Source organism: Blennius ocellaris (assembly GCF_963422515.1).
Source record: "Blennius ocellaris genome assembly, chromosome: 23".
Lineage (NCBI taxonomy): Eukaryota > Metazoa > Chordata > Actinopteri > Blenniiformes > Blenniidae > Blennius > Blennius ocellaris.
Genome location: NC_137672.1, coordinates 7,592,102 through 7,616,909, shown reverse-complemented (window position 1 = coordinate 7,616,909; position 24,808 = coordinate 7,592,102). Strand labels below are relative to the sequence as shown.

At 44.7% G+C, this 24,808-nt stretch overlaps 2 protein-coding genes across 2 annotated transcripts in view; both read left to right on the top strand.

Annotated features, from left to right (window-relative positions):
• Nucleotides 1-3,375: 3,375 nt before the first annotated feature.
• Nucleotides 3,376-6,637, top strand: haus4 (HAUS augmin-like complex, subunit 4; the record flags this gene model as incomplete). The annotated part of the gene is made up of 9 exons (XM_080519361.1): nt 3,376-3,500; nt 3,611-3,750; nt 4,256-4,387; nt 5,131-5,271; nt 5,357-5,453; nt 5,554-5,699; nt 6,059-6,189; nt 6,289-6,357; nt 6,448-6,637. Exons 1-9 carry the CDS (start codon nt 3,434-3,436, stop codon nt 6,635-6,637), a joined length of 1,113 nt encoding a protein of 370 aa, XP_080375487.1. The 5' UTR covers nt 3,376-3,433.
• Nucleotides 6,638-7,677: 1,040 nt separating this feature from the next.
• The window catches only part of dock11 (dedicator of cytokinesis 11), a 54,684-nt gene continuing 37,553 nt past the window's right edge, over nt 7,678-24,808 (top strand). The window contains exons 1-14 of the mRNA XM_080519295.1: nt 7,678-7,899; nt 13,318-13,434; nt 14,337-14,426; nt 15,288-15,370; nt 15,512-15,578; nt 16,609-16,704; nt 17,197-17,331; nt 18,673-18,856; nt 19,090-19,169; nt 21,760-21,843; nt 21,946-22,086; nt 23,019-23,276; nt 24,514-24,636; nt 24,714-24,796. Coding sequence (XP_080375421.1) covers nt 7,795-7,899; nt 13,318-13,434; nt 14,337-14,426; nt 15,288-15,370; nt 15,512-15,578; nt 16,609-16,704; nt 17,197-17,331; nt 18,673-18,856; nt 19,090-19,169; nt 21,760-21,843; nt 21,946-22,086; nt 23,019-23,276; nt 24,514-24,636; nt 24,714-24,796 — 1,646 coding nt within the window. The 5' untranslated portion in view covers nt 7,678-7,794. The remainder of the gene's footprint in view (nt 7,900-13,317; nt 13,435-14,336; nt 14,427-15,287; nt 15,371-15,511; nt 15,579-16,608; nt 16,705-17,196; nt 17,332-18,672; nt 18,857-19,089; nt 19,170-21,759; nt 21,844-21,945; nt 22,087-23,018; nt 23,277-24,513; nt 24,637-24,713; nt 24,797-24,808) is intronic.

The window sequence follows — 24,808 nt, the reverse complement described above, 5'->3', positions numbered from 1 at the left end:
GTGTGTTTGTGTGTGTGCGTGTGTGTGTGTGTGTGTGTGTGTGTATATATAACTGTAGAATAACTATATTACGAACAAGTGTGAGGGAGGTTAGAGGGTTACTAATAAAAGAAATAGTTAAAAAGATGTGTATGTGTGTGTGTGTGTGTGTGTGTGTGTGTGTGTGTGTGTGTATATATATATATATATATATATATATATATATATATATATATATATATGCCCTCTCTCGTCACACACTGGATGAGGGGTCCCCACAGTTGAAGGTATTCTTGTTCTGTGTGGCTTTACCCCATGACCTCAGCTCCAACACAGATATATATATGTAGAGAGATCACTGCACGTCACCTCATAGTTCCATGGTGAGCCAATATAAGTGGTTTGATTAAAGCCTCTTTTGCTGATTAAAAAAACCCAACATTTTTATTCCTCACTGCACGAATTCCAACTCAGCCACACGCAAATGTGGTTTACTGCATCTGGAAGATTGTTAAACTTCAATATTACCAGTTTAATTCATTTAAAAGGGAGGTAAAAGTTAATCCAGCTAAAACAATCAAATGCAGTTGATTAAAAACGCAACAAGAAAAGCTTATTTGCAGTCCTTGAATTAGCCCAATTCCCGTGAAAGTGCAAACGGCATCCTCTGAAGTGACAATATTATCAGCAGGTGATAAGAGGGAGTTGGTGATAATCAGGTGGGGGATGGTTTAGTGGAGTGAGATTCTCCTCATCTGAACCAAATGTGAGACTTTTATAAAGCAACACTTGTCAACACAAAAAAAAAGCAATTCACTATATCCTGCGATCCTAAAAAAAAAAAGAATTTCAAGTATTACAGTTCATTGATAACTAAAACTCTTAAATCTTTCACTATTGTCAGAAAGGACATGACACCAATTTGGGTAAAAAAAAATATCTGGAGAGCACAAGAAGCTCCACTTTTAATTGATTGTGGTTCTCAACAGCTGTTATGAATAATATCTTACAGTGAATAGTCATTACAGAGGCGTGTACCTTCAACAGCAACGCGCTTCAAGTTATATGAAGGAGGCTCATCCTCTCACGCTCTGAAATCCTGTTTAGATAATCCTGTTGGAATAAAGGCTGATTGGTATTTACCATAATTTACGTTTTCTCATAATCTTCATTATCAATCAGCGGGTTGAGGTATGGCAGTTAGCATGCGGAGGCCACACGGATGGATGAAGTTGTACTTTGTCGCTGTACTTATATCTTTACATTAGTATTTCTTTCTCTTGATGATGTTTTACTTTTTATTCACTATATTTTGTGACAAATATCTGTACTTTCTCCACCTTACATTCTTCAAACTGGCTTCCTTATTGTGACCTCAATGGAGAAGCCTCAGTGTTACAACCCACATGGAAAGAACCTGTATAAACATATATGTTTTGTTTTTTTCCAACAATGTTTTTTATTTATTGCACAGAAACAATGAAAACTGTATGAACACATACACCCTCTCAGATACAAAAAAAACAGAAAAAGGAAAATAAATAAATAATAATCAAATCAAATAACCGCTCAGTGAGAGGCTGTCATTTGTCAATTCCCTCAGACAAGTATTATTGTCCACGATACTCTTCTTCAACCCCAGATATTGTACTTCCCTCCACAAAGTTCACAAATGGCGTCCAGACCATCTCACAGACGTCCTCTTTCCCTTTCAGTATATATGTGATTCGTTCCAGTGGTAAAGCCGCCAACATTTGCTTCATCCAATGTCCAATAGTCGGTTCCCTTGTCTCTTTCCACTTTAGTGCAATTAGTCTCTTTGCTTGCAACAAACCCATATTAATAAACAACTGTTCCCATTTTGTGTATCTTATATTTTTAGGGTATAATCCCAAAATGAGGAAACCAGGTTCCAGGGCAACTTCTTTAGATATGACTTCTTTTATAGTATGTGTCACTGCTACCCAAAAAGTTCCAATCTTCCTACATTCCCAAATACAATGCCAGAGTGTATAAACATATATGTTTTAATATAGGTTTTGATATAGGTTTTCAATATATGTGACATATATAAGATTGTCCATTTTCCTATATTATGTGTACATAAATGCATACAGGGACCTATATAGGTACATATACAGTATGCATGTATATATGTGTGCATATATGCACCTATATGTTCTTCTTACATAATTGTTTTTTATTTAGTTCTTAGTTATTGCCTTGACAATGTTTGACAGTTGCCAAAGTGAGATATGGGCTATATATATGTGGAAATAAAGAAGCAGTACAGGAGACCTATATGGCCTGTATATTCACATATATGCACCTCAGTTTTGCCTATATGTGGCATATATATGCATATATGTGCATATAAACTGCTTATAGGTTTCATATATGCGCATATATCCTCGTATAGGTTCTTTCCATGTGGGAAGACAATAATCATAGCGGCTGGATGTATCAGTCATCAAACCTGAAGATGGAGAATTCAAATGATCACGTTACACCGATGATAATTGGGTGCCAGGATTTCACTTTTCACTTTTCAAATGAAAAACCAGTCTGATATAAAGGTTTTAAGTAATTCATATTGTTTCATACAATAAAAACCCATTCAAGTTTTAAATGAGGAAATAAATTGAGTTTATGACTCGTCACATGGTCATTAATCATAATCTGTGTCAGAAGTGGTATATTCACGCTGAAATAGCAGTGTGTGTGTGTGTGTGTGTGTGTATATACATAAGATCTGCATTTATATTTTCTACCTTTCCATTTGAAAATATTTCACAACCTCTACTTGATGAAAAATCTACTTTATGTGTTCTCATGTCATTTTTCCTCTTCTCCAGTTCAACATTTCAACACTATATAAAATCTAAAGTGCATTTCTTATGCTTTTCAGTCATTTCCGAACTTTTTATGAGTTTTGTTTTACTTTACCACAGGGTATATGTTGTCACTCACATTAAAACACACATAAAACCACCAAATAGTTTGAATTCCAAATTACTTATTGTGCTTTTCAAGCATATTATAAAGAGAATAGCTTTGTTTTTGTTTTTTTGCGGGCCACTTAATGACAGATTTGACCATAAAGTATTACGTAAACTACACAACAATCCTCTTTGATCATTCCGATGTCAAAATACTTCGACAACAAACTTAAATACTTAAAAAAAACGTACTTGATTTCAGGTGAAATGTTACATAACAATATTTTCATTAAATATATATATTGAATGTGTCGAGTGGTCATCGTGCACGCGCACCGTTTTCGGCCACGCGGTAAACCACGTGAGCCCGCTATAGCCAATCAGGAAGCCTCCTGGCTAGACGCGCGCAACTCGAATGAGGAAGTACGCGTTTATTTATTGACCTGAAAAATCTCCACGGAGCTGAATTAGTCCCGACTTCTTGTGGCTGAGATTCGACAAATACGAGCAGGAACATGTGCAGCAGGCGTGAAACCGCGGATTCGTCGGATGTGAAAAAGGGCCGGAGTTTACGTGACAAGAGTAAGCGGCGTATTACTTGTGATTGTAAAGTTTCGTTTGTAATGCGTTTCGCACGTATGTCTTTTATTTTTTTACGATTGATATTTTATTTTTTCGCGTTTTCTTCTTAGTCCTCGTCTCCTTCCCCCTGTGCGACCTGAAAGAAGACGATCTGATCCAGAATCCTCACTTCTGTAAGCTGCTGGCCTCCTTAACGAAGCACGTGGATCAGACTGGACTCACGGAGCAGCTGAGAGCAGAGCTGGACCAGGTAGGAGTCCTTCAACAATCCACATTTCCCGACGAAAATTCTCTTTTACCTCACGGGTAGAAAGGAAACTCGAGCTTTTCCGACGTTCGTCATTCACCAATAGAAATGTCACCACAGCTGGGGGAGCGACGCGTATTGAGTTATTCTGACCCCTGGTGGCCGTCAAGGGGAACTGCAACAACATGGACAGACTCGCTCTCCTTGAAAAAATCGTCAAATCGTTTAAATTAGTACCACTTTTTTTTATTACAGGTTGTTTTCGTCATCATCCATTGAAAAAAATACAAAAACAATCTGAACGTGTGAATCGCAAAAAGTACCAAATAAAAATACAAAACCTACAAACAAAGTGAAAGAAAAACGAGGAGCAGAAAAAGATACTAATATTAACAAGTTAATGATGTTAGATGCTCATATTGTTGCATCATGTATAAAATCCATCCCTCAGTTTGAGTAAATCAACAAATTGCTTTGTTACACAGTAACAGCTTGTTTCTTTTCCCAGGCTGAGGAGAAGCTGCGGAGCCAGATGTGCCACTGGCTGCAGTCCGAGAGCCTCCACAGGGGGCTGGAGGAGATGATCCAGGACCACCTGGTAAAGAAGCAATACACCGATGTTTCCCCCGAAGAGAAGACGGTACGTTTCACGTTTCGGTTTCATCTGCACAGTTTACAGCAGCACAGACGGCAATGAGGACGTCGTTAAACGGAAACACTGCAATCTCCAGAATTGGAGTTATGAGTTTATATTTCTTTATGGCTGATTGTATTTATGTATAATTGTGATAGTATTAGACTTTCCAATTACTTCCAATATGTGTGTTTTTCATTCTTATATCATCTGCTTGTTAATAATTTGTATTGCTTTTAATGATCTCACAATATTTGGAAAATATTTCATATTTTAATATCAAATATTCTTTAATCCCTTATTTTTTTCATATGCTTCTGTCTGAACTATGGAGCTGCTGTGATAGTCTGAGTTATTTCATCACCGTGGAAAGTCTTATATATTTAAATACCGTTTGCAAAAGAAGGACATTTTTTTTTTTTCATTTAGTCTTGTTTCATTTGCATTTTGCAACGGGGAGAAATGTCACAAACTGGGATTATGTTGAGAATCCTTGTGTTTTTCTTAAGCGAGGGAAGCCAGCTCATTCAAACCAAGTCATCACTGTGGCTCTTGAACCGAACTGCTCCGATTGCGTGAAATCAAACACGACCCGATTGCTTTTTTCTGTTTATGCTCCCCCCAGAGCGACGCGTCTGAAACACACCGCCGTTGGTCGCCTGACCTCTTTTTTTCGTCCTTAGAGTTGACGAGGAAATGAGCGTAATGAATAATGTGTCAGTAAACGAGTGAATACCTCCCGGGCGTAGCTCTTCGAGACGATGGAGAAGTGCCTGCTGGCGGCCCAGTGCGTCAAACATCTGGATCCCAGCCGCACCACACAGCGGGACCGGCCTCCTTTACTGGGCCTGACGCCTCGGCATGTGACAGACCTCCTGCCACCGGACGAGGCGAGTCTGCAGGTTACAAAGTTTAAAGAAAAAGAAGAAAATAGAAGGTGTGTGTGACAGTTTCCCTTCATATTTCTGTGTGCAGGTTGTGCAGAAGATGAAGAAGAGTTCATCCACACAGCTGGAGCAGCACCTCAAGCGAAAGTGCCTCAGCCTCCTGACGTACTACGACCCTGAGCTCGGTACGGCAACTCAAGAGCTTGAGCAGCTTTTACACGTCACCGTCTTCACGTCTCCTCACACACTGAACAATTTGTGGTGTCTGTCCCCTACCCTGTGCAGAGGACGAGAGCGAGACTCTGAAGACCATGAAGCTCTCTCAGCTGTCGGCGCAGCTGAGCAAAGACAAGAAGAGGGCGGAGAGTCTGGAGGGGATCCACCAGGAGAACCGAGTGTCGCTACAGAGGCAGAGCCAGGTTTACATTTCGGTGAGTTGCCATTGAGAATATGTTAAACCTGAGGGGGCGGGCGGACCAGAAACCTGGGGAAATGCCTCTTCACGTGTTGGAAAAGTCCATAATAAGACATCTGGAGTAGTTTGGAGGGCGGAGCCATGATATCTGTCGAATCCATAACCAAGCAGCAGGCACATAAATAGGAAATTAAATCCCCCTTCTTCAAAATAAAAAGCAAAGCACTTCACGTAGAAGCAAATTGAATCCATTATTTTCACTGTTGGAGTTCTACACGGTTCCCAAACTGCTGCATTAGAAGTCATAACGTCGTCTCTTGGTTGTTGCGTTCACAATCGTGTCCCCCCCCCCTCCCCCGTCGTCTGGCCGTCCAGGAGCTCACGGAATGCACCCAGCTCCTCGAGACCTTCATCAGTCACCACAGGATGAAGGTCCAGGCCGATCTGGACCGGAAGAAAGTGGACTACTTCGAACAGAAATGCATCTTACTCCATCAGAAGTTAAAGTGAGCTACTGTCACCTTGCTAATTTTGTGTGTCAGGAGCATTGGTTATATTAGATACACACATTCCGAACGTCTCTCATGGTTCTTCGGACTCAACAGGTCGGAGCTGGCTGAGCTCCAGCTGCAGACGTACACGCCTGGCACAATAGCTGCGCACAAGAAGATCCGGTGAGTTCTCTTTGCGTTTCTGCGATCGGTCAAGTTCCCGTCGGTTATTTTGTGTCTGATCTGCGTCATCCGTGGCGTCTCAAACCTCAGGAAGGAGCTGGAGTCCGAGGTGAAGGCCTGCAAAGAGGAGAAACAGGCCCTCGAGTCCAAGCTGGCCTCTTTTGAGATCCTGGGGGACGAGTTTGAGGCTTTGGCCAAGGAGTATTGTCGCATACAAGAGGAGATAAAAGTGAAAAACTGGGCGATTGATGAGTTCCGACTGTATAATGAAAAGTCATGAGTCCAACATGACTTTTTGTGGGCAATAATCTCAAAGATTCATTCTGCTTTGTAGTTTGTTGTCCTTTAAACAAAATGTATTTGGACATACTGAGCCTCAACTGAAATCAAAAAGCATCCAATGGAAATGTATTAAAAGTGAGCGTCATTTTTTTTGTGTTGAATCGTACAAAAATGTTTTCTTGCAGTTTGCAGTAAAAATCCACTAGATGGCAGTATACTGTATGCTTGGGTCACATGCGGCCCAGTCAGCCACAACCTCCAAACAATATTATTGTCATTACTCACACAAGACAACTACTGTCCTCAAAGACGACAAAAGAGTATCTGGCAATATAGACAACATACCAATCGATCTTGTGGCAAATTTTCAACATAACAAGGATTACAATTTAATTTACTGAACTAATATCCTAATTATAAAGAAAATTATTTGTTGTTATTGACTTTCCTGAAAATATATATGAAAAATAAACATATATATATACATATATTGCAACAAACTTCAGAGAGGATCGAACATTCTTCTAAATGTTCCTAAATTATTAACTAAAATAACAATTAAATACTTGTTTTGATTTATTTAATGTGTGTGTTTATTTTGTGCATGTATTTTCTTTTAAATTCCGGTTAGTTTATTTGATTATTAGCTTTTATTATCTTTATTTTCATACAGCAACTAGTTCTATATTTCTAAAAAGCTGCATTTTTGCTGCGAAAAGTTAAATAAAAATCGTAAACTTGAGAGAATAATCGTTTCATAACATTTATTTGTTGTTTGTTTTGGTATTTTTTCCTCCCGACTAAACAATATATGTTTAAGTGTCTTCCTCTTGCATCGTCTCACGCTGACGATCTTTGATTTGATGAAACCGGAAGTGGGGCTGAGTGAATCATCTCGCCCTGGTCGACGCTCTCTGGTCTCCTCCTCCTCCTGCATCATCATTACCACCATCATCAGCGGCAGCAGCAGCAGCAGCGGCCCCGCCTCGCGACGTGAGCCGGCGGCTGGTCCAGCCTCACATCTGGCTGTCACACGCACACCCACACACACACACACACACACTTTCACACACACACACTCCGGTCCCGCGGCATGCTGGTAGTCAGAGCCGCTCACGAGAAGAAGAAGAAGAAGAAGAAGTGGATTGTAACGCGATGTCGGAGGTGCGAAAATTCACCAAGCGGCTGAGCAAGCCCGGGACGGCGGCGGAAGTCCGGCAGAGCGTGTCGGAGGCTGTGAGGAGCACCGTGGACCTGGTGGTGAGCTCTTAACCCCCCCCCCCCCCCCCATTCTAAATTCTCCACATTACTTCTTCATCTGCGCGCTTTTATTCGTGTTGCAGCTCCATGTGGAAGCTCTCGGCGCGTCCTCACGCGCTTTTATTTGTTGTTTTTGTTTCCCTAAACCCTTCTGGCATTGCAGACTAACGTTCAAAGACGTGTCCTTAAGGAGGGATCGAACACGGGTCCGTCCCATGTGCTTTTTTTCCCCCCCTGATGTTGCCCTCATCCTCCCAAGGGCGCGCGCGCACGCGCTCTTGCGCGGCTCCTTTTGTGTGCTGGCGGACGAAGGAGCGCAGCCAGTTGGACCAAGCTGCGGCATGGCTTCTCTCTCTCTCTGTCCGCGTGCTTCTCTGTCCCCTGCTGGAGGAGGAGGGCCCTCCCCTCCCCCTGGTCTGCAGCCTCGGAGCCGATCGTGTTATGGATCGAGCTGCACGCGCAGAGCGGGACACTTCCGTCTGTCTCCCGATCAATGGGCGGCTGATTGGGGCTTAGTGGAGGCTGCAGTCATGAGCCCGGATTAAGTGCAGTGGCTTGAATGGAACCACATGCAGGTTCTTGCTGATGCAGCATTTGTGTGTAGGGATTTTTATTTTATTTCATACCAACTGTGCCATTAGTCTAGAAACAACCCTGCACACTGACGCTCCTCCTGAACTCTTGCTCTCTTGTCTCATGACGATGACGACCGACCATCGACCAGCGTGACGCTTAAGTCTTTCCCCAGCGGGGACGGTCTCGTGATAGCTAGCTCCCCGACGTCCTCAACAGAGGTGGGAACGTCTCCTGGCCGTGGCCACGTGTGTCCTCTTTAAAAGGATTTGGCTGATCACTTTATGGGAGGGTTGGACGGTTGGCTGGCTGTCTGAGAACAAGCATGGGTTTGTGTCATGGGGTGGGGGGGTGGGGGATTCCCTCGGGCATGCTGTGACCGTACTTCCGCCGTGACGCTTCTCTCTGGGATAGCTGGAGGAAGGTTTTTCAGGCAGGACGACACCAACCCTATAAGGCGACAGAGAGTTCGTCCAACAATCTCTGGGCCCGTTTGGGAAACGTTCCGTCAGCTGACGCCCTGGAGTTCGTACAGAGTCACATTGAGAAGCCATCACTTCCACTTCTGTCTCTTTGTTTTTGCGGTCGCTTACGCAACTCGGTTCTGCCGTTCCAGCGACAACAAAAACAGATTTGTGTTTTTCCTTTTTTAATGTGTCGGGGTGAGCGTCGAAATCCACACGAGGAAGCTGCGAGTTCTTCTCTTCTCCCGAAAGAGGAAGGAGACAATCAACAGGACGTATGCAAAAAACTGACATACAGGCACGATCAGAGGCGGAACCTGTAAAAGCTGTGAAACGCCTTTACGTACTTATGAAAACCCTAAATCATCGTTTGCCCAGTTCAGGTTCAAGCAGCAAGACGGAAAAGAGTCTGCTTGATGAGCTCAAGCAGCGACGATAGAACAGTGTCAAGCGGCTTGTTTCCTGTCTGTGGTTTTATTTCGGGGAGTCGTAGCAGGTGGTGCAAAGATTCTACTTCTCCCACAGTCACTCGGCCAATCAGCTGATGAGTGCGTGTGTGTGTGGTTTCCTCCGTTGTGTACCTGAACGAGTCTCGTTCAGTGGAATGTATTGTGTCCTCGGTATGTCGGGCTCTGATAAGACGCTTGTTCCCTTTGTGGTTTGGGAGCTGGGCGGAGGAATGTTGTGCGGGTGGAGAACCGTCGTCCTGCAAACTACCTGCAGGATTAAATCAATGCTCCTCGTTCTGATTTGCCTTTTTTCTCGTCGCTTATAGTTATTTTGCGTGCAGAGAGACGAGAGTGTTATAGCATTTAATAACCTGCACAACCGTCTCGTGCAACAGTTTGTTCGATTCTAGTTGTTGACAGTCCGGTCCACACCGTCTGCGTGTGATATTTCAAGCTAGAGCGTGATTCGGTAGAGCGTGTTGGCCAAATGTTTTCGCAGTTTTTGGGGGGGGGGATTTATTTGGAAACGATCAGCCGTTAACATCCCAAACTCTAATCGATTGGTCTTTGGGCGATGACGAATACACATTTCATGCGATTCAGGTGAGTCGTTTTTTTGCGGAACACGGCCTCTGATTGGCTCGCCATGAAGCCTTACTCTACTTTACCCAGTCGATCTGATGGGATGAGCCTGGGGTTGAATTACCAAGTTGAGAACCAGCTTCGTAGAACCGCTTACCAGCGGTCGCTCAAGTCTGGGTTCGTCAGTCCAGATGTCCCCGGGTGTGTCGAGTGTCATTGGCGCTCAAACCGTCTTTGTTTCACCTCTGAAGTACTTCGGTTTGAGACGCGTCATTCAGTATCCTTACAAAGCCTTTACCGCCTTATTTATTCGCACTTTGAATGTGTACAGGCCTTGAGGCTCTTCCTGGACTCTTCTAAATTCATGAAATGGGAAAAGTTTGACACGCTTAAGAGGAAGAAGCTCTGTTTACTGGCCTTAAGCCTCCCGCACATGGTGCGATTGTCCATTGAAGACCATGAGAGTGAAACCTGTGGTCGCACATTGTACAAGGTTTGTCAACGGCTGAGGTGTTGGTCGTAGTCCCGGGGTCCAACATAAGAATGCTGCATCGGCGAAAGTCCTGTCTCACGTTTCGGCCCTTTCTTTTCCGTGAATGGCTGACGCGCGCTTATGACGTTCCCCTTATACGGTGTGCAGACTATTCAGATTCGTACAGCGTGAGAAGCTAAGATTGCTAAAAATCACACACCCCTTTGGGAGTTGGGGTGTACTATCTTGGGCTTTTTAAGTGTGTGTGCAGTTCATTTACACACAGACTGCAGCACTGAGGGGGGTCAGCCGTGGGACAGCGTGCGACTTGTGCCGCCAGCTTGCGTCCATGTCCTCATCCGTCCTCCCGGCGTGGCGCCAGAGCCCCTCTGCAGCCGGCGTAATCAAATCCACTTGGCTCCCACATCTGGAGCTGCAAACCCCTCGTTAACAATCGGCGCTCGGCTCTTCCGCTGACGTTGAGCGGGGAAAGTGCGAGACGTGCAGGGGGAACGTGTGTTCCGTTGCCACACCCCAAGCATGTCGTCGGTTTCGCCGGGCGTGACGCTCCAGGCCTCTTTGCTTCATGTATTGAAAGCAGAAGTCGACAAATCGCGCTTCCGCCCCTCCTGTAACGTGATCGCTGCACCCGGCGGTCGCCTCTGCCTCTCAGCGCCGTGGTTGAACTCGCGGCACGTGACAGGAAGTCGAGCGCAGAGCTGTTTTTGGGCGCCGGGACCGTAATGGTTTCTGCAGACTTGTAGGTGTTTTGGTTTTTTTTTTCCACTGCCGATCTCTTAAACAAGGGGTTGTTAAAGACTGCAGCGATACCAGGCGCAGGCTCAGGAAAATACTCAAAAAGTTTCTCGGGTGGCAATAGAGGGGTTCGGGAAGTTCTTTTTGTTTGGTTTTTTTTTTGATTGGTGGTTGGAGAAAATGTGAGACGCGGGCTTCGTGTGGACGGCCAAGGAAGCCAGTGTCTGGTGGAAAAAATGTGCAGAGAACATGTACGTGTAACAGGCCAAATTACTGGGTAGAGAGAACTTTTCCTTTGACTGGCTCCCGAACCACGGGGCAGCAGACGCTTTTAACCCTTTAATGGCACGAACTCACGAGCAGCAGACGTAACAGTTGACGCACCTTCATGTACACTGTATTTAAGGTAAAATAGGAGTGTTTTTGTCATAAAAGTGCAATTTTAGGGACCGCAAGGAAAAGTACCACTAAAAGAAATAACTTTTTTGTTTTGTTTTTAATCAAATAAAATTAAAAGTGGCCTGTTTTTTTCTTTTATCTTTACAAAACTTTTCTAAAGAGAAGAAGTAGGTGAGACAAGAAGCCTTACCTGCATAATAAGCAACCTTTTAGTTAATTTAATCCCCGTTTACACGGTAACTTTCAAGGCAAAACGCTTAATTTTTGCATTTTTTTGAAGAGTTTTGGGAAAAAAAGTGTGTTTACACGCAAACACCAGAAATGCAGAAAACGACAACATTTTCGTGTTGGGCCACTAGTTGTTGTTGTTTATTTTTGTATGTAAACAACACAAACGTGCACACACAGAGCAATACACTATAAACATTGGCGATGGGACATTTTTTCCAGTACCAAGCCGCAAATTATCGTGCATCCCTTGGTCGTTAAAGACAAAATAAATAAATATGTGTGACCCCTCTAGCTACACACATCATTCGATCAGTGAGATGAGCCCTGGAGTCGATAATATTCATTGTCCTCTGAGTGGATTTCCTTAAAGGAACTCAAATCCAGCTGTTTTAATGTGCAAAACGCCGATAAAAGCATTTGTAGCTGTCATAGGAAGTGCATTATGTAACCCAACGCTGCCAATGTGGAGCACAATACTTTTAATTCCCCTCAAGTTCTTAAACGTTGTTACAAATATATCAGTTTATTTCAAAACTTTATGTCAAACATGAGAATTAAACACATTTTCAGGGTATTGTTTGGTGAAAAAAAAGAGGAATATTCGACGGTTTACTGGAGTTGTTGTGTCCGTACGGCTGTCCTCTTTAACGACAACCCTTTGTAAAACGCTTTCGGTTTCCTCGTAAACATTCCTCGTGACGGTTCGGCTCTAAAAAAAAGGAGGGAAGCGTCGTGTGTTTCTGTGACGAGGCGAACAAGACGAGCATGTCAACAAGAAGCATGACTCGGCGCCCACTGGCAAAAGTGCCCAGTCATTTTTTCTCCCAGCAGCCATTTCTTTCCCCCCGTCTGCCTCCCTCGTATACCAGCGTCTGTGGTTGGAACCCCCCCCACACACACACACACACACACACACACACACACTTCCTCCGCTGAGCCTCAGCTTAACTTTCTTGGAATTAATTTTTCAATCTTTCCGAGTGGTTTAGCTTCGCGCTCGCCGTCACGTGTCGACCCAGTTGTGGACGGCTTCGGTTTTTAAGCCGGTAGGCCTCTTTGTGGACATGAAGGGGGGGGCGGGGGGGGGGGGTTGCTTAACCAAACGGGAAGATGTGGCGTCTTATCTGGGATGAGTGGAGCTAAATGTTGTCGTCGAGCTCCGTAAATGAAATTGCAGATCAGAAACCCTTCCATTCTTTGCCCTCTCGGTATCGTCTCTCTTGCCTCGTGTCGTCTTTTTCTTTTTTTTTTTTACCATTTTCTTCCTTTCCCTCAACTCTCTGAGCAACTGTTTCCTCACGCTGCGGCGGCCCTCTGATCTCCATCGCCGGCCTGCTGCTGAAAACTTTCCGGTGGCGGGGGGAAAGTTGTAAAAACTGCTCCGGAGCAGCAGGAGTTCATGGTAGCTTGCCAAAAAAAAACAACAACTCTCCGAGGTCAAAATACAACTCATTTGTTTTGGTTTTTTTTTTTTTTTTCCTCCTCTCTGCAGGAACAGCCAAAGATCATCGAGCCGCTGGATTACGAGGCCGTGGTGTTTCAGAGGAAGGCCCAGATCCACAGCGACCCTCATCGGGACCTGCTGCTCTGCCCCGTCGACGACGTCTCCGTGAGTCCCCCGTCTCGTCTCGTTTGTGCAATCAATTCAAAATAGTGACATTTATTCACCTGTATGTTGGAAGTGGTCTAATGAATGCAATCAAGAATTTGCAAAAAAAACCCCCACAAACGACAAAAATGAGTTGCTGACCGTCCAGTCTGATTAAAGAGAATTCAAGTTTCTAGAATCTGACGTCGAAAAGTTAACTTTCCTTGTCGCGGTGAATAATGTAAGGCCATCAGGTTATTACCCTACTTGCTAGTAGGGTAATAACCTGTTTGATCCATTATTGTCATAGTATTTTGCCAATAATTAAGTTATTACATGATTGAAAATCCTTTAAAAATGTAATAAATGCAGCCAGTAATCCTCTAATACATTAAAGGGCTGCCATTCTTAGAAATAAATACTTTTTTTTGGTTTCTGAAAAGTACGTGTAGTGGACGGAGAGAGTCATGCTTATTTATTGATGATCCATACTGTTACCTGGGCTACACGACTTGTTTTACGTGTGTTAGTATGAAAAATCTAAAAGAAAACAACTTGACGCATAAGCTTTGTTGGTATTTATTTATGGTTTTCCAACGTGAAACTTCAGTTTCGGTGTGTTCCTGTTTGATCTGAACTCCAGCTTGATTGTCCTTTTTATAGATGCTTCAAAACGATATAATCGGTCGATAATTGCTTTTTCTATTGTGTAAAATATGGTTTTAAAGGAGTTGTTGATCAGCGCAGCAGGCCGGGTTATTTCTGGGTCAGCCCCGGAGGCCCAGCTCTGTTTGTTGGTGCTGCGTTCAGACATGTGGTTTCGCTTAGCGACCCATCCCGAGTCGCGCTCACATCCCTCGCCCTCCATCTCCATTCGCCCCACTCGCGTTCCACCACTCTGAGGTGTACGTCTCTGCACGCAGGAGGCCCAGATCTCTCGGCAGAGGAGGACCGTCGTCCCCGCCGTGCCCCAGAATGCCGAGCGCGAGGCCAGGAGTCTGTTTGCCAAAGAGGTACCCCCACAAAAAATTATTATTTCTTTTACGCCAGAGGGGGGGGATGGAATGTATGGAACGCATGAGCGGAGATATATAGTGCAGTCTGGAAACCTGATAGGCAGACGGACTGTTCTAGTATGTCGACACACGTGTGGAAATATTGTTCAATTTGCTGCATTTCAACCAAAAAATCCCTTGTGGGACTTCCAGAGTAAAAGTCACCAGGTTCAGGCGACGTCATTGTTTGTTTACGTTTTACTTCCAGAAAGGTTTTGGAGTTTATATATATATATATATATATATATTTGTTTTTTTTGTAATGAAACCACACACACACACACACACACACCTGTAGGGGAATATGGAGCAACTGAGCCATTCATTGCGTTTCAGAGATGTTGGGTTTTCCCGCCAGCCGCGCATTTTTTAAAAAGTTTTCCCACGTCTCCACGGAAACGGAGGCATTTGTCCAAAAATTCGTGTGGGAAGTTTTCAAAAAAAGTTTCAGTGGCCTTCGCAACGTAAACAGGCGCCGGAGTTTTCAGTTTCCATCTTCAGCACGTAGAATAGTTGCGCGAGTAAAAAAAAAAAAAAGTATTATTAAAATGCGTCGGAGGTGTTTAACACCACAGCGCTGTATTTTTCACTAACCGGACATTTAAAAAAAAATATAATAATGCATGCACAAAATAAACACACACATTAAAGAAATCAAAACAAGTATTTAATTGTTATTTTAGTTAATAATAATTTAGGAACATTTAGAAGAATGTGTGAGATAAAATGTGCTCGGGTCAGAATCGGCCTGCTTTCTAATCCCCGCCCTCTCCTCCGTGTCGGCCTCGTTTTTTTGTTGTTGTTGTTGTTGTTTGCCAGTGCATCAAGATGTACAACACCGACTGGCACGTGATCAACTACAAGTACGAGGCTTACTCGGGGGATTTCCGCATGCTGCCGAGGTAAGGACACGGATTGGACTTGTACTTTCAAGCAGAACACGGATCGTTCCCCGGCCAAACATGCAACTCTGGATTGAGAGTGTCGTGTCCCCCCCCCCCCCCCCCCCATCCCCCATCCCCCGTTTGTGTCCCCCGGTAAAGCAAAGGCCTGAAGACGGACAAGCTGCCGGGTCACGTGTTCGAGGTCGACGAAGACGCCAAAGATGAGGTGAGCGGCGGCGAGTCGTTTTGGAATGGGAATGGTGCACGGGGGGGGGGATGGGGGGAGGGGGGAATGGGGAGGGGGTCATGTGACTTATGGTCACCGAGAGACGGGGCAGTGAAACCAGACGCCCTCTGCGTTCTATAAATAGACCCTCATCGATCTTCTTCTTGTTGTTCTTCTTCCTCTCCTGGAGCCGGATGGAGATAAAGTCAGCCAGGGGGGGAGGGAGAGGGGGGGGGGGGGGGTAATACATCACCCTGCTGGAGCTTGATTCAAGCTGATGCATTTTTTTCTTCTTTCTGCACTGTTGATGCATTGAATGAACATTATTCATAGAAAAGCCGCGATCTAAATGATTTAATTAATACAAAAAAGCTTCTTTTTTTTTTCTAAATGCACCATAGGAAACTTGTGTGTTCGTCAAAGCATTTAATGCTTTTCTATAACCTCAACAAGCTGTACGTAAGAAGAGTTCGACTATTTGCACGCCTCTTAAATTCATGTTTAAGACCAAAAAAACCCAACATATCGGACGTTGCAAGACGAGACGTTTCACAGGTTTGTGGACGCTGTGAGCTCATTTTAAGCGTCACGGCGGCGAAAACTTTTAACTGAGGGAAGAAAATAACAAAATCTTGAAAAAAGCAAAACCTGACAGGAAAATACGAGTCGATCGTGGTGAAATTCTCGCCATTACCTTCATATTTCATGCAAATATCGTAATTGATCTCCTATAGATTCTGTTGTTTTTTTCTCTTGATCGCTTTCATTGATCAACGCATCAAAATGAAATGTTTAACATTTAGCAGGAGCAGTCCAGTTTTTTTTTTTATGCATATTTAGCAAACCAAGACCCATTATTTAAAAAATGTATATAAAAAATGAGTATTTGTACACGGGAGTAGTATTAGATTAGAGGTTATTTAGTGCCGGTGTGAACAGTGTTGAGGCTGCCTCTACTTCCACGGAGGATGTTGAAGACGCATTAGGCGGTTTAGTGAACGAGACTGATTCCCAGTGTTCCGTCTGCCAGGACACGTCGTCGCTGTGCTCCCAGCGGGGCGGCGTCATGAAGCAGGGCTGGCTTCAGAAAGCGAACATCAACAGCAGCCTGTCCGTCTCCATGAGGGTGAGTCACCTTCGGTCACCACAACAACAACAACAGCAACAACAACAAGACAAACGGCATCTCAGACATTGTTTAAAAAGACACCGATCTTTTACTGGTTTCTAAAAACGTGTCGTGTCTAAACAGGAAGTAGAATAACTCTAAAACAAACGTGCAACAAGAGAAACTATTTTATGGCTTTACATACAGAGTTTTTAGCCCACAGTGTTGACTTGCAGGTGTTTTTTTTTTTTTTACAAAGTCTTTGAATTTTTATTGACTTATTCATTTAGAAACAAGCAGGAAAAAGTAATGAGGCTAATACTAATATTCCGCCGAGTAACCTTATATTATTGTCAGCATTGTCGGCACGCACACACACAAAAAAAAAAAAAGAAATGGCAGGAGAATAGGAAGACAGGGACATTTTCAGGTCGCCATATCTTTGGTATGTACATATCAAACATTACACACTAAACACACGTCTTATTACACACGTAAATATCATTGCAGGTGTTCAAGCGGCGGTACTTCTACTTGTCCCAGCTCCCCGACGGCTCCTACATCCTCAACTCCTACAAGGACGAGAAGAACTGCAAGGAAACCAAAGGCTCCATCTACCTGGACTCCTGCATCGACGTCGTCCAGGTGCGAGCGGCGTCGCTTCCGCCCACCTGTCCCCCCCGGGGTGGCGCTGTTCCATCACTGCTGCGTGGGGGAGGGGCACTGGGCTTTTGCGCTCGCCTCGTAAAAAAAGTCGCCGCCGTTTTCCGTCCGGCCACACTGACGAGGCTTTTATTGGACCGACTCGGCGCATTCCTTGGGCCTAGGCTGGAAAAAAAAAAGTCTTGCTTCCAGCGGATTATGAGGGACGCCTGCTGTTGGCTCAAGGCGCAGGCTGGCACCCCCCCCCCCCCCCCCCCCCCTCCCCCTCCCTGAAGTTTTCATTTGGATGAAAGCACCCGGGAGATGAATGGGTTTAAAGGCCTAGTGAAATGTAAAACACTACTTTGCAAAAAACGATGGTTGGGCTACTACTTATCAGGTTCCTCCGACTCTGCCCCACCACTGTTGTCGCATAACAAAGTTATTTGAGTTTTGAATCTCCAGCCGAGGAAGTCGGGGGAATCCTTCGTGAGCGTGACGTCAAGAGTTGTGCAGATCTCCATCTGTTGTGTTTATATTGGCTTGTTTCCCTCTTAAATATCCAAGTTTTAACAGTGTTTTGAAGTTATAGTCGGCGTTTTATGAGCCTTGATGAAAGATTGAGCCTGGAAGAGACCGAGAGAGGAGAAAAGGAGCTAGCGGGAGCCGCTAGCTAGTAGACGATCAAGTAATACCTGGACTCACCTTCGGTGATTCCGCAGTCGGAAAAGCGCTTCGACATGATCCAGGAAGTCGTTCTGCCAAAAGTCAGGACGCCTCAAAGGTGAAATGGCGGCTGCTGAGGCGAGGAGACGAGGACGAATGGAGGACGAAGCGTCTTCTGCTTCCTCAAACATGTTCCAGACGGGGTCACTGATGGCAGAACGACACATTCTTCTGTGTCTTCTTCATCAATCACTGGGTTTGAAATGATGATGATGATGAAATATCATTAAATTCAGCCTCTTCGTCGTCAAAACTCTGATCCTCCATAATGTAAACACAACTTGGGCGTGTGCACAACTCGTGATGTCACTCTATTACTGTCAGAAGCTCCGCCCAGCAGAGAAAATACCAACCTTTATCGGCTATTTTCTCGCAGATTGCCGTGTTTTAACATTTTACCCTCGGGCCAGTTCGCATAAAAAGGATCCTAGAAGCGACAGCCAGAGTGTTTTGGAGGTCGAATTTTCATTTCACTAGGACTTTAATGCGCTGAGCCTGTCGGGTGTGAAGGATAAATGTTCGACTCTCACTTCTCTCCCGTCCTGGCGTAAAGAGTTGATTTGGCAGACCATGAGATCTCCACGCCGTCGTGAGCCCGGTCCCCGTTTCCCCCCCCAGAGCCCCAAGATGCGGCGCAATGGCTTCGAGCTGAAGATGCAGGACCGCTACAGCCACTTCCTGGCGGCGGACAGCGAGGCGGAGATGGAGGAGTGGGTGTGCACCCTGAAGCAGGCGCTGCAGGGCGGCTCCGAGGCCGGGCCGGACCGGAGGAACGGCTCCGAGGCGCTGGACTGCGCCCTGGGTCAGTCTGACCATTTCACTTTATTTATTTATCTGGGCGTCCGTCACATAAGCAGTTTTCAGAAGGTTTCTGCCGTGAGAAAAGAGAAGGGAGGGTCTGGGGAGCGCCTTTTCCCACATTTATTTATTTATTTATTTATTTATTTATTTATCTATCTATCTATCTATCTATTTATTTATTTATTTATTTATTTATTTATTTTTGACTCTGTAATAACGACTCGTACTTTTCAGACGACGACGCCAGCAGCCAGGGCAAAGCCGAGAGCTTCCTGGAAAACCCCGGAAGGAGTTTACAAACCGAACTCATGAAGGTAAAAAAAAAAAAATAAATCCTTCATTACTTCTGGAGTCAGTTTATCTGCTGCAGATCAGAGGCGATGTCGTGGATTCTATTATTATTATTATTTTGTTTGGTTCCCTGGAGCCTGAAACTCCCTTCAAGTGAAAAAAAAAAGTAAAGAAGCACGATGAATGAAAGACTTAAGAATTTGAGGACATTGAGATCCAAGACAAATATCTATTTCTATCAGAGAAATACATTAAAGTGTTTTAATCTCAAGCGAAAATACTTGAAATACTTTCACACCCTCTCATCCTTTCCACTTTACCCTTTTGCGAAGACACGTGGATGAATTTACCATAATTCCCAGACTATAAGCCACAACTTTTTTCGCTTTTTCGAATTTTACAGGTTAAAGAGCTTCATGCTGCCAAAAAAATATAAAAAATAGGTGATGAGTTCAGGTGCATCACGTTACTCTGACCTTTCTTTTGGTTTAAAGTGTCCCTGAAATAATTCTATTAAAATACACCAGTATTTAGCATTATTTTCCCCCTTTCGAATGATATATGACACACCAATGACAATCACACCACTATCTTGCTCTTGAGCGCCGAACGTCTAAATATGCCTTTAAATCTCCCGCCCTGTGAATCTGACCTAGTTTTCCCAACTTGCCGTAGTTTTGCGCTGTGACGTATGAGGGGTTATTTACTTCCGCCCACAACAGCTGATCGTAGCGTCTTGTTTACATGTGCTCTGCATTATCGCGTTATTTAGCAGTTTTTTAGAGCCATGCCTAAGCGTTGTGTTGCGGCTGGGTGTTCCCAAATGCCCAGTCCGTCTGTAAGTGTCCATAAATTCCCAAAAGATCAAACTTTGAGGAGATTATGGACAAAACAAGTGCAGCGCACTCGCTCCAACTGGACACCAACAGAGGCCTCCTATCTCTGCAGTCAACATTTCACAGATGACTGTTACGAAACAGCACCCGCAATCCGAGAGTCACTTGGTTTTGCTGTGAAGAGGAAACGTATCCTGAAACCTGGTTCTGTCCCCACCATTTTTAAACGGCTTTTTAACGGATTTTTAAACCCAACCTTCAGTAAGTCTTTTTAAAACCTGCTAAAACTTAAGACAAATAGACCAATAAACTTTGCAAAACACCCACTCTGACACAAGGGTAAATACCCGGTCACACACAATATGTGCACACGGGTAAATACCCGGTCACGCACAATATGTGCACACGGGTAAATACCCGGTCACGCACAATATGTGCACACCGGTAAATACCCGGTCACGCACAATATGTGCACACGGGTAAATACCCGGTCACGCACAATATGTGCACACGGGTAAATACCCGGTCACGCACAATATGTACTCACGGGTAAATACCCGGTCACACACAATATGTACTCACGGCTCAAACATGTATGGTTGAACGCCTTGATTTTCTTCTAATTCTTCCTCCGATGATTCCTCTCCTTCATCTTCGTCCAAAACCAACGATACGTCACTTAAATCTTCGCTAACATCGCTCCTAGGTGCTTCTGTATCGCCAAACCCCTCCATTCTTCAATCAGCTGATGTTGTTTTGGCTGGGACATATAACCCCTCGTACGTCATATCCGGTCTAGCTCAGGCGGCTCACATTTATGGCCCGCAAATATACCGTCGTCTGCTGCATCATGTAAAGTCAATTAAAAGGGTCGGAATTCGGACTTTTATCTGGGAATGTTATATACCTTTCGAAAGCATATTTATTCTTCTTTCTAAAGATGAAATCTGAAAAACATTTCAGGGACACTTTAAATGAGTTGGGTTGCAGTTTTTAATTCAGTCGCGCTCAATAGTCTGGGAATTACGGTAAATTCAGTCATTGGGGAACGAAGCTTCAAATCAAATGTGAAATTCGGTCTCGACAAAAAGACTTCAAAGCGGCAGCTCACTCTTCAGGTTTATTAACATTTAACCTGATCCGTGACTCAACGCTGAGCTTTTTGACGCTTCCCACTACATATCAGAGGGGTTTTGTAATAAATAGGTTAATGGAATGATATGAAGCGCTCAGGTAGACATGTAATATTCTGTTGTTTCTGATGTGGTTGAGCGGCGGCTCTTTGTGTGAGTGAGTGAGTGTTTTAAAACCTGCCAGCAGCAGCGTTTATTCCACCGGGGCTTCAAAGCGTCTCCAGACCCCGGGAGGAGTTTTCTCTCTGCCGGGTCTGCAGGAGGCAGACGGATCAGATTCTCGACCTCGGGCTTGGATTTGTTTGTCTCCATCTTTTTGTGTTGTTTTTTTTCCCTCCCGTCTGCTCTGGAAAACAATAAAGCCAGTGCAGTATCACTAAAAGCCTCCCATGTCGTTTCCTCTTGTTTTAAAGTTGCGGCTAATAAGCTTTGAAGAGGAAATCACTTGGAGAAATAACAAGAAAATACATTTATTTTTCGAATAAAATAGCTTTTGTTTTGGCCCGTGGAGAACGTAGCTGTAATGTATCGAACGTACTTAAAAAGCTTGGATTTCTTTATTTAATATCAAATTTGTATTGAACTGCAGCAGATGAAGCGTTTCATTGATGTTAAAATAAGTGTGTGTGTGTGTGTGTGTGTAGTACACCAGGGAGACGGAGCAGATGAATAAGATGAACAGGAACGAAGGCAGACAGAAGCTCTTCTCTCTGGATCCCGACACTCAGGTACGTTCTCCTCCTTTGTCCTCACATGACTTATTCATTTCGCCATTGATTCTCACTCTTTGATCTCTTTGATCTCACCCCTCCTCCCCCGTCCCGACTCAGAGGTTGGACTTCTCGGGCATCGAGCCGGACGTCAAGCCCTTCGAGGAGCGTTTCGGCCGCCGCGTGGTGGTGAGCTGCCACGACCTGACCTTCAGCCTGCAGGGCTGCGTCAGCGAGAAGGGCGACGGCGTCCTCACCAACGTAGGTCCATCCACCACCCCACCACCCCCACCCCCACCACCACCCCCCGCCTCACAGCCGACCACTCGCCTCCTTCAGGGGTTCGCTGTGCAGGAGAGAACCGCGCAAAACTGAGGCCGTTGAAGCGCGCAGGAAAATAAGAAACAAGTGTTTTTACATGCAAATGCACAGATTTAGGATTTATGCGCCTCCTGCTTCATCAAAAAAATTAATAAAAGACAGACTTGATTGTAAGAATTTGCCTAAACAAGAAAATTTACATACATTTTTGCAGTTTTTTTGCTTTTTGAAATTTTATAAAATTTTGAGCAACAATAACATAAAATACTAAATATTCTTTAGGGTTTAGACCTTTTTGCATAAACAAAAATCCATTGGAACGCATTCAATTTGATGAATTTCCACACAATGCACTCAAAAGGTGAACGATTTTCTGGAGTAGAATCGGAGCGGTCTGTATTACATCATCTTGAAGATCACCTTTAATCAAATTCATTTATCTAGAATCGTCATTTCGAATCTAATATTTTCACATTCGTAATAGATAATTGATGTTTTCTCCAGGCTGAGAACTCAGGGGCCAGACGGGATTGAAAAACACAATTATTGTATTCATGGGATGGAGCGATCTGAAAACAGACGGGGGTGGGAGGAGAGCGAGTGCGACGCCAGCGTGAGCCAGCACTGCTTTTAAGTGCCACTTACCCCGAGTGGATCACTGTAGTCATGAAACATGGCGTCAGTCCTTCCTCTCTGCCCCTCCCAGACCGGAGGCTCCTCGCTCTCCTCGCTATTTTTTGCAAAATCTATCTGCGGACGCTTCTTGTCTTTTGTGTCATTGTGATGGGAATATCCTATATGTTTCTGTATTTGTGTCCGTGATGTTGCATGTTGGAGTGTTTCTCTCCCTGATGAGATGACTCTTCGCCCAGGTGGAGCCGTTCTTCATCAGCCTCGCCCTCTTCGACGTCTCCAAGAGCTGCAAGATCTCGGCCGACTTCCACGTCGACCTCAACCCGCAGTGCGTCAGGGACATGCTGACGGACGGCGCTCTGTCGCCTTCGTCCGACTCGGAGGGAGGAGGAGGAGGAGGAGGAGGTCTGGCGATGGTGAACGGAGATTGTGGGAAGGGAAACGGCCTGCCCGTCCTTCAGAGGGTGCCGGAGGCTCTGCTGCGCTTCCCCACACAGGTACTGCAAAGCACACACCAAGAAACATGTGCAATGAATGACAACACTCCCTCATTCCTTCCCATAGACCAGGGCTCGGCAACCTTTAATGCTCAAAGAGCCGTTTGGTCCCGTTTCCCACTGAACACAACACCCAGAGAGCCGCACACATTTTATTTTGCCAGGAGGACACGACACACAAAACCTTCTTCACTGCTGGTTGACAACTTACAACTAATAAACTAAACTACATGAACTAAGCAACAAAAACACAATTATTACCAACACTACAAACCTAACACAACCCCCAATAATTACATTTAAAACACGACAAACACAAACTCCCATAATGCATTGCAGCTCTCAGCTCCTTTATTGCTACACATTATTAAAATGGAAGATAAATGTGGGAGATCTGGATTGTTAGAACCGTGAGTGTGATGGTGTGGCTTTAATGTCCTGTAGTTGTTGTGTAATTCACTAGAATTTTCCCGTCACTCTCAACAAGTCTGTAATGAACCCCCTGGAACTGTCGGCGCTCCGCAGCGCAGCAGTTTTACTGTGAAAGTCACAGGAAGCTCCCAGCTTCAGACACCAGTTGAGCCGCTGTCATGACCTGCAGCCGCGATTCTACGTTCCCGCAGTGGAGGGACCAAAGAGTCGCATGCGGGTTGCCGACCCCTGCCATAGACGTTTTGTATTTTTTTTTCCCCCCACGTATACACTAAGGTCATGTCCTGTAAAGTGTTTTTTATAATATCTAGTATAAATAGTAAAATCTGAGCAGGATGTTCCAATCTTGAAAGTCACACATTAAATAAGATATTAAAATTAACTCCTGCAATATTGGACTTTATGCCAGCATGGGGAAAAATACACAAAAAAACAACTAAATATAGACAATAGCGACAATTTCTTTTTTGTTTGGTGGAGAAAAAAGAGAAAAAAAGTAGTTTGTTCCCATTAAAGAATTTCAACGGTAAAATTGGTCAATGGATTTAACAGCACTTCACACTGTTAATCACATTCAAGCCAATGGAGGCAGTCGCCATGCACTGGGAGAAGTTTGGGGGGGTTCGGTGTCTTGCTCAAGGACACTTCGGCATGTGGACGGGGGTGGGGGGGCGGGGAATCGAACCTGAGGATTTGGCATTTTTTTTGTTATTTGGCTCGAGATGAAACGCCAAAACTTGAAGATGAAAAATAAAAGAGTTTCTGGTTGATGCCCCCCCCCCCCCTCCACCCCTCCCCCTCCCAGGGTATCTTCTCCGTGACCAACCCGCACGCCGACATCTTCCTGGTGGCCCGCGTGGAGAAGGTCCTGCAGAACGGCATCGCCCACTGCGCCGAGCCGTACATCAAGACCTCCGACATCAGCAAGGTGACCCCCCCCCCCCCCCCCGTCCACTCTCACCTATGAGTTGCAGTGGTTCTAATCGTCTCCCCGTTTGAACGCAGACGGCTCAGAAGGTGCTGAAAGCCGCCAAGCAGACGTGCCAGCGCCTGGGCCAGTACAAGATGCCGTTTGCTTGGGCCGCAAAGTGAGTGTGTGT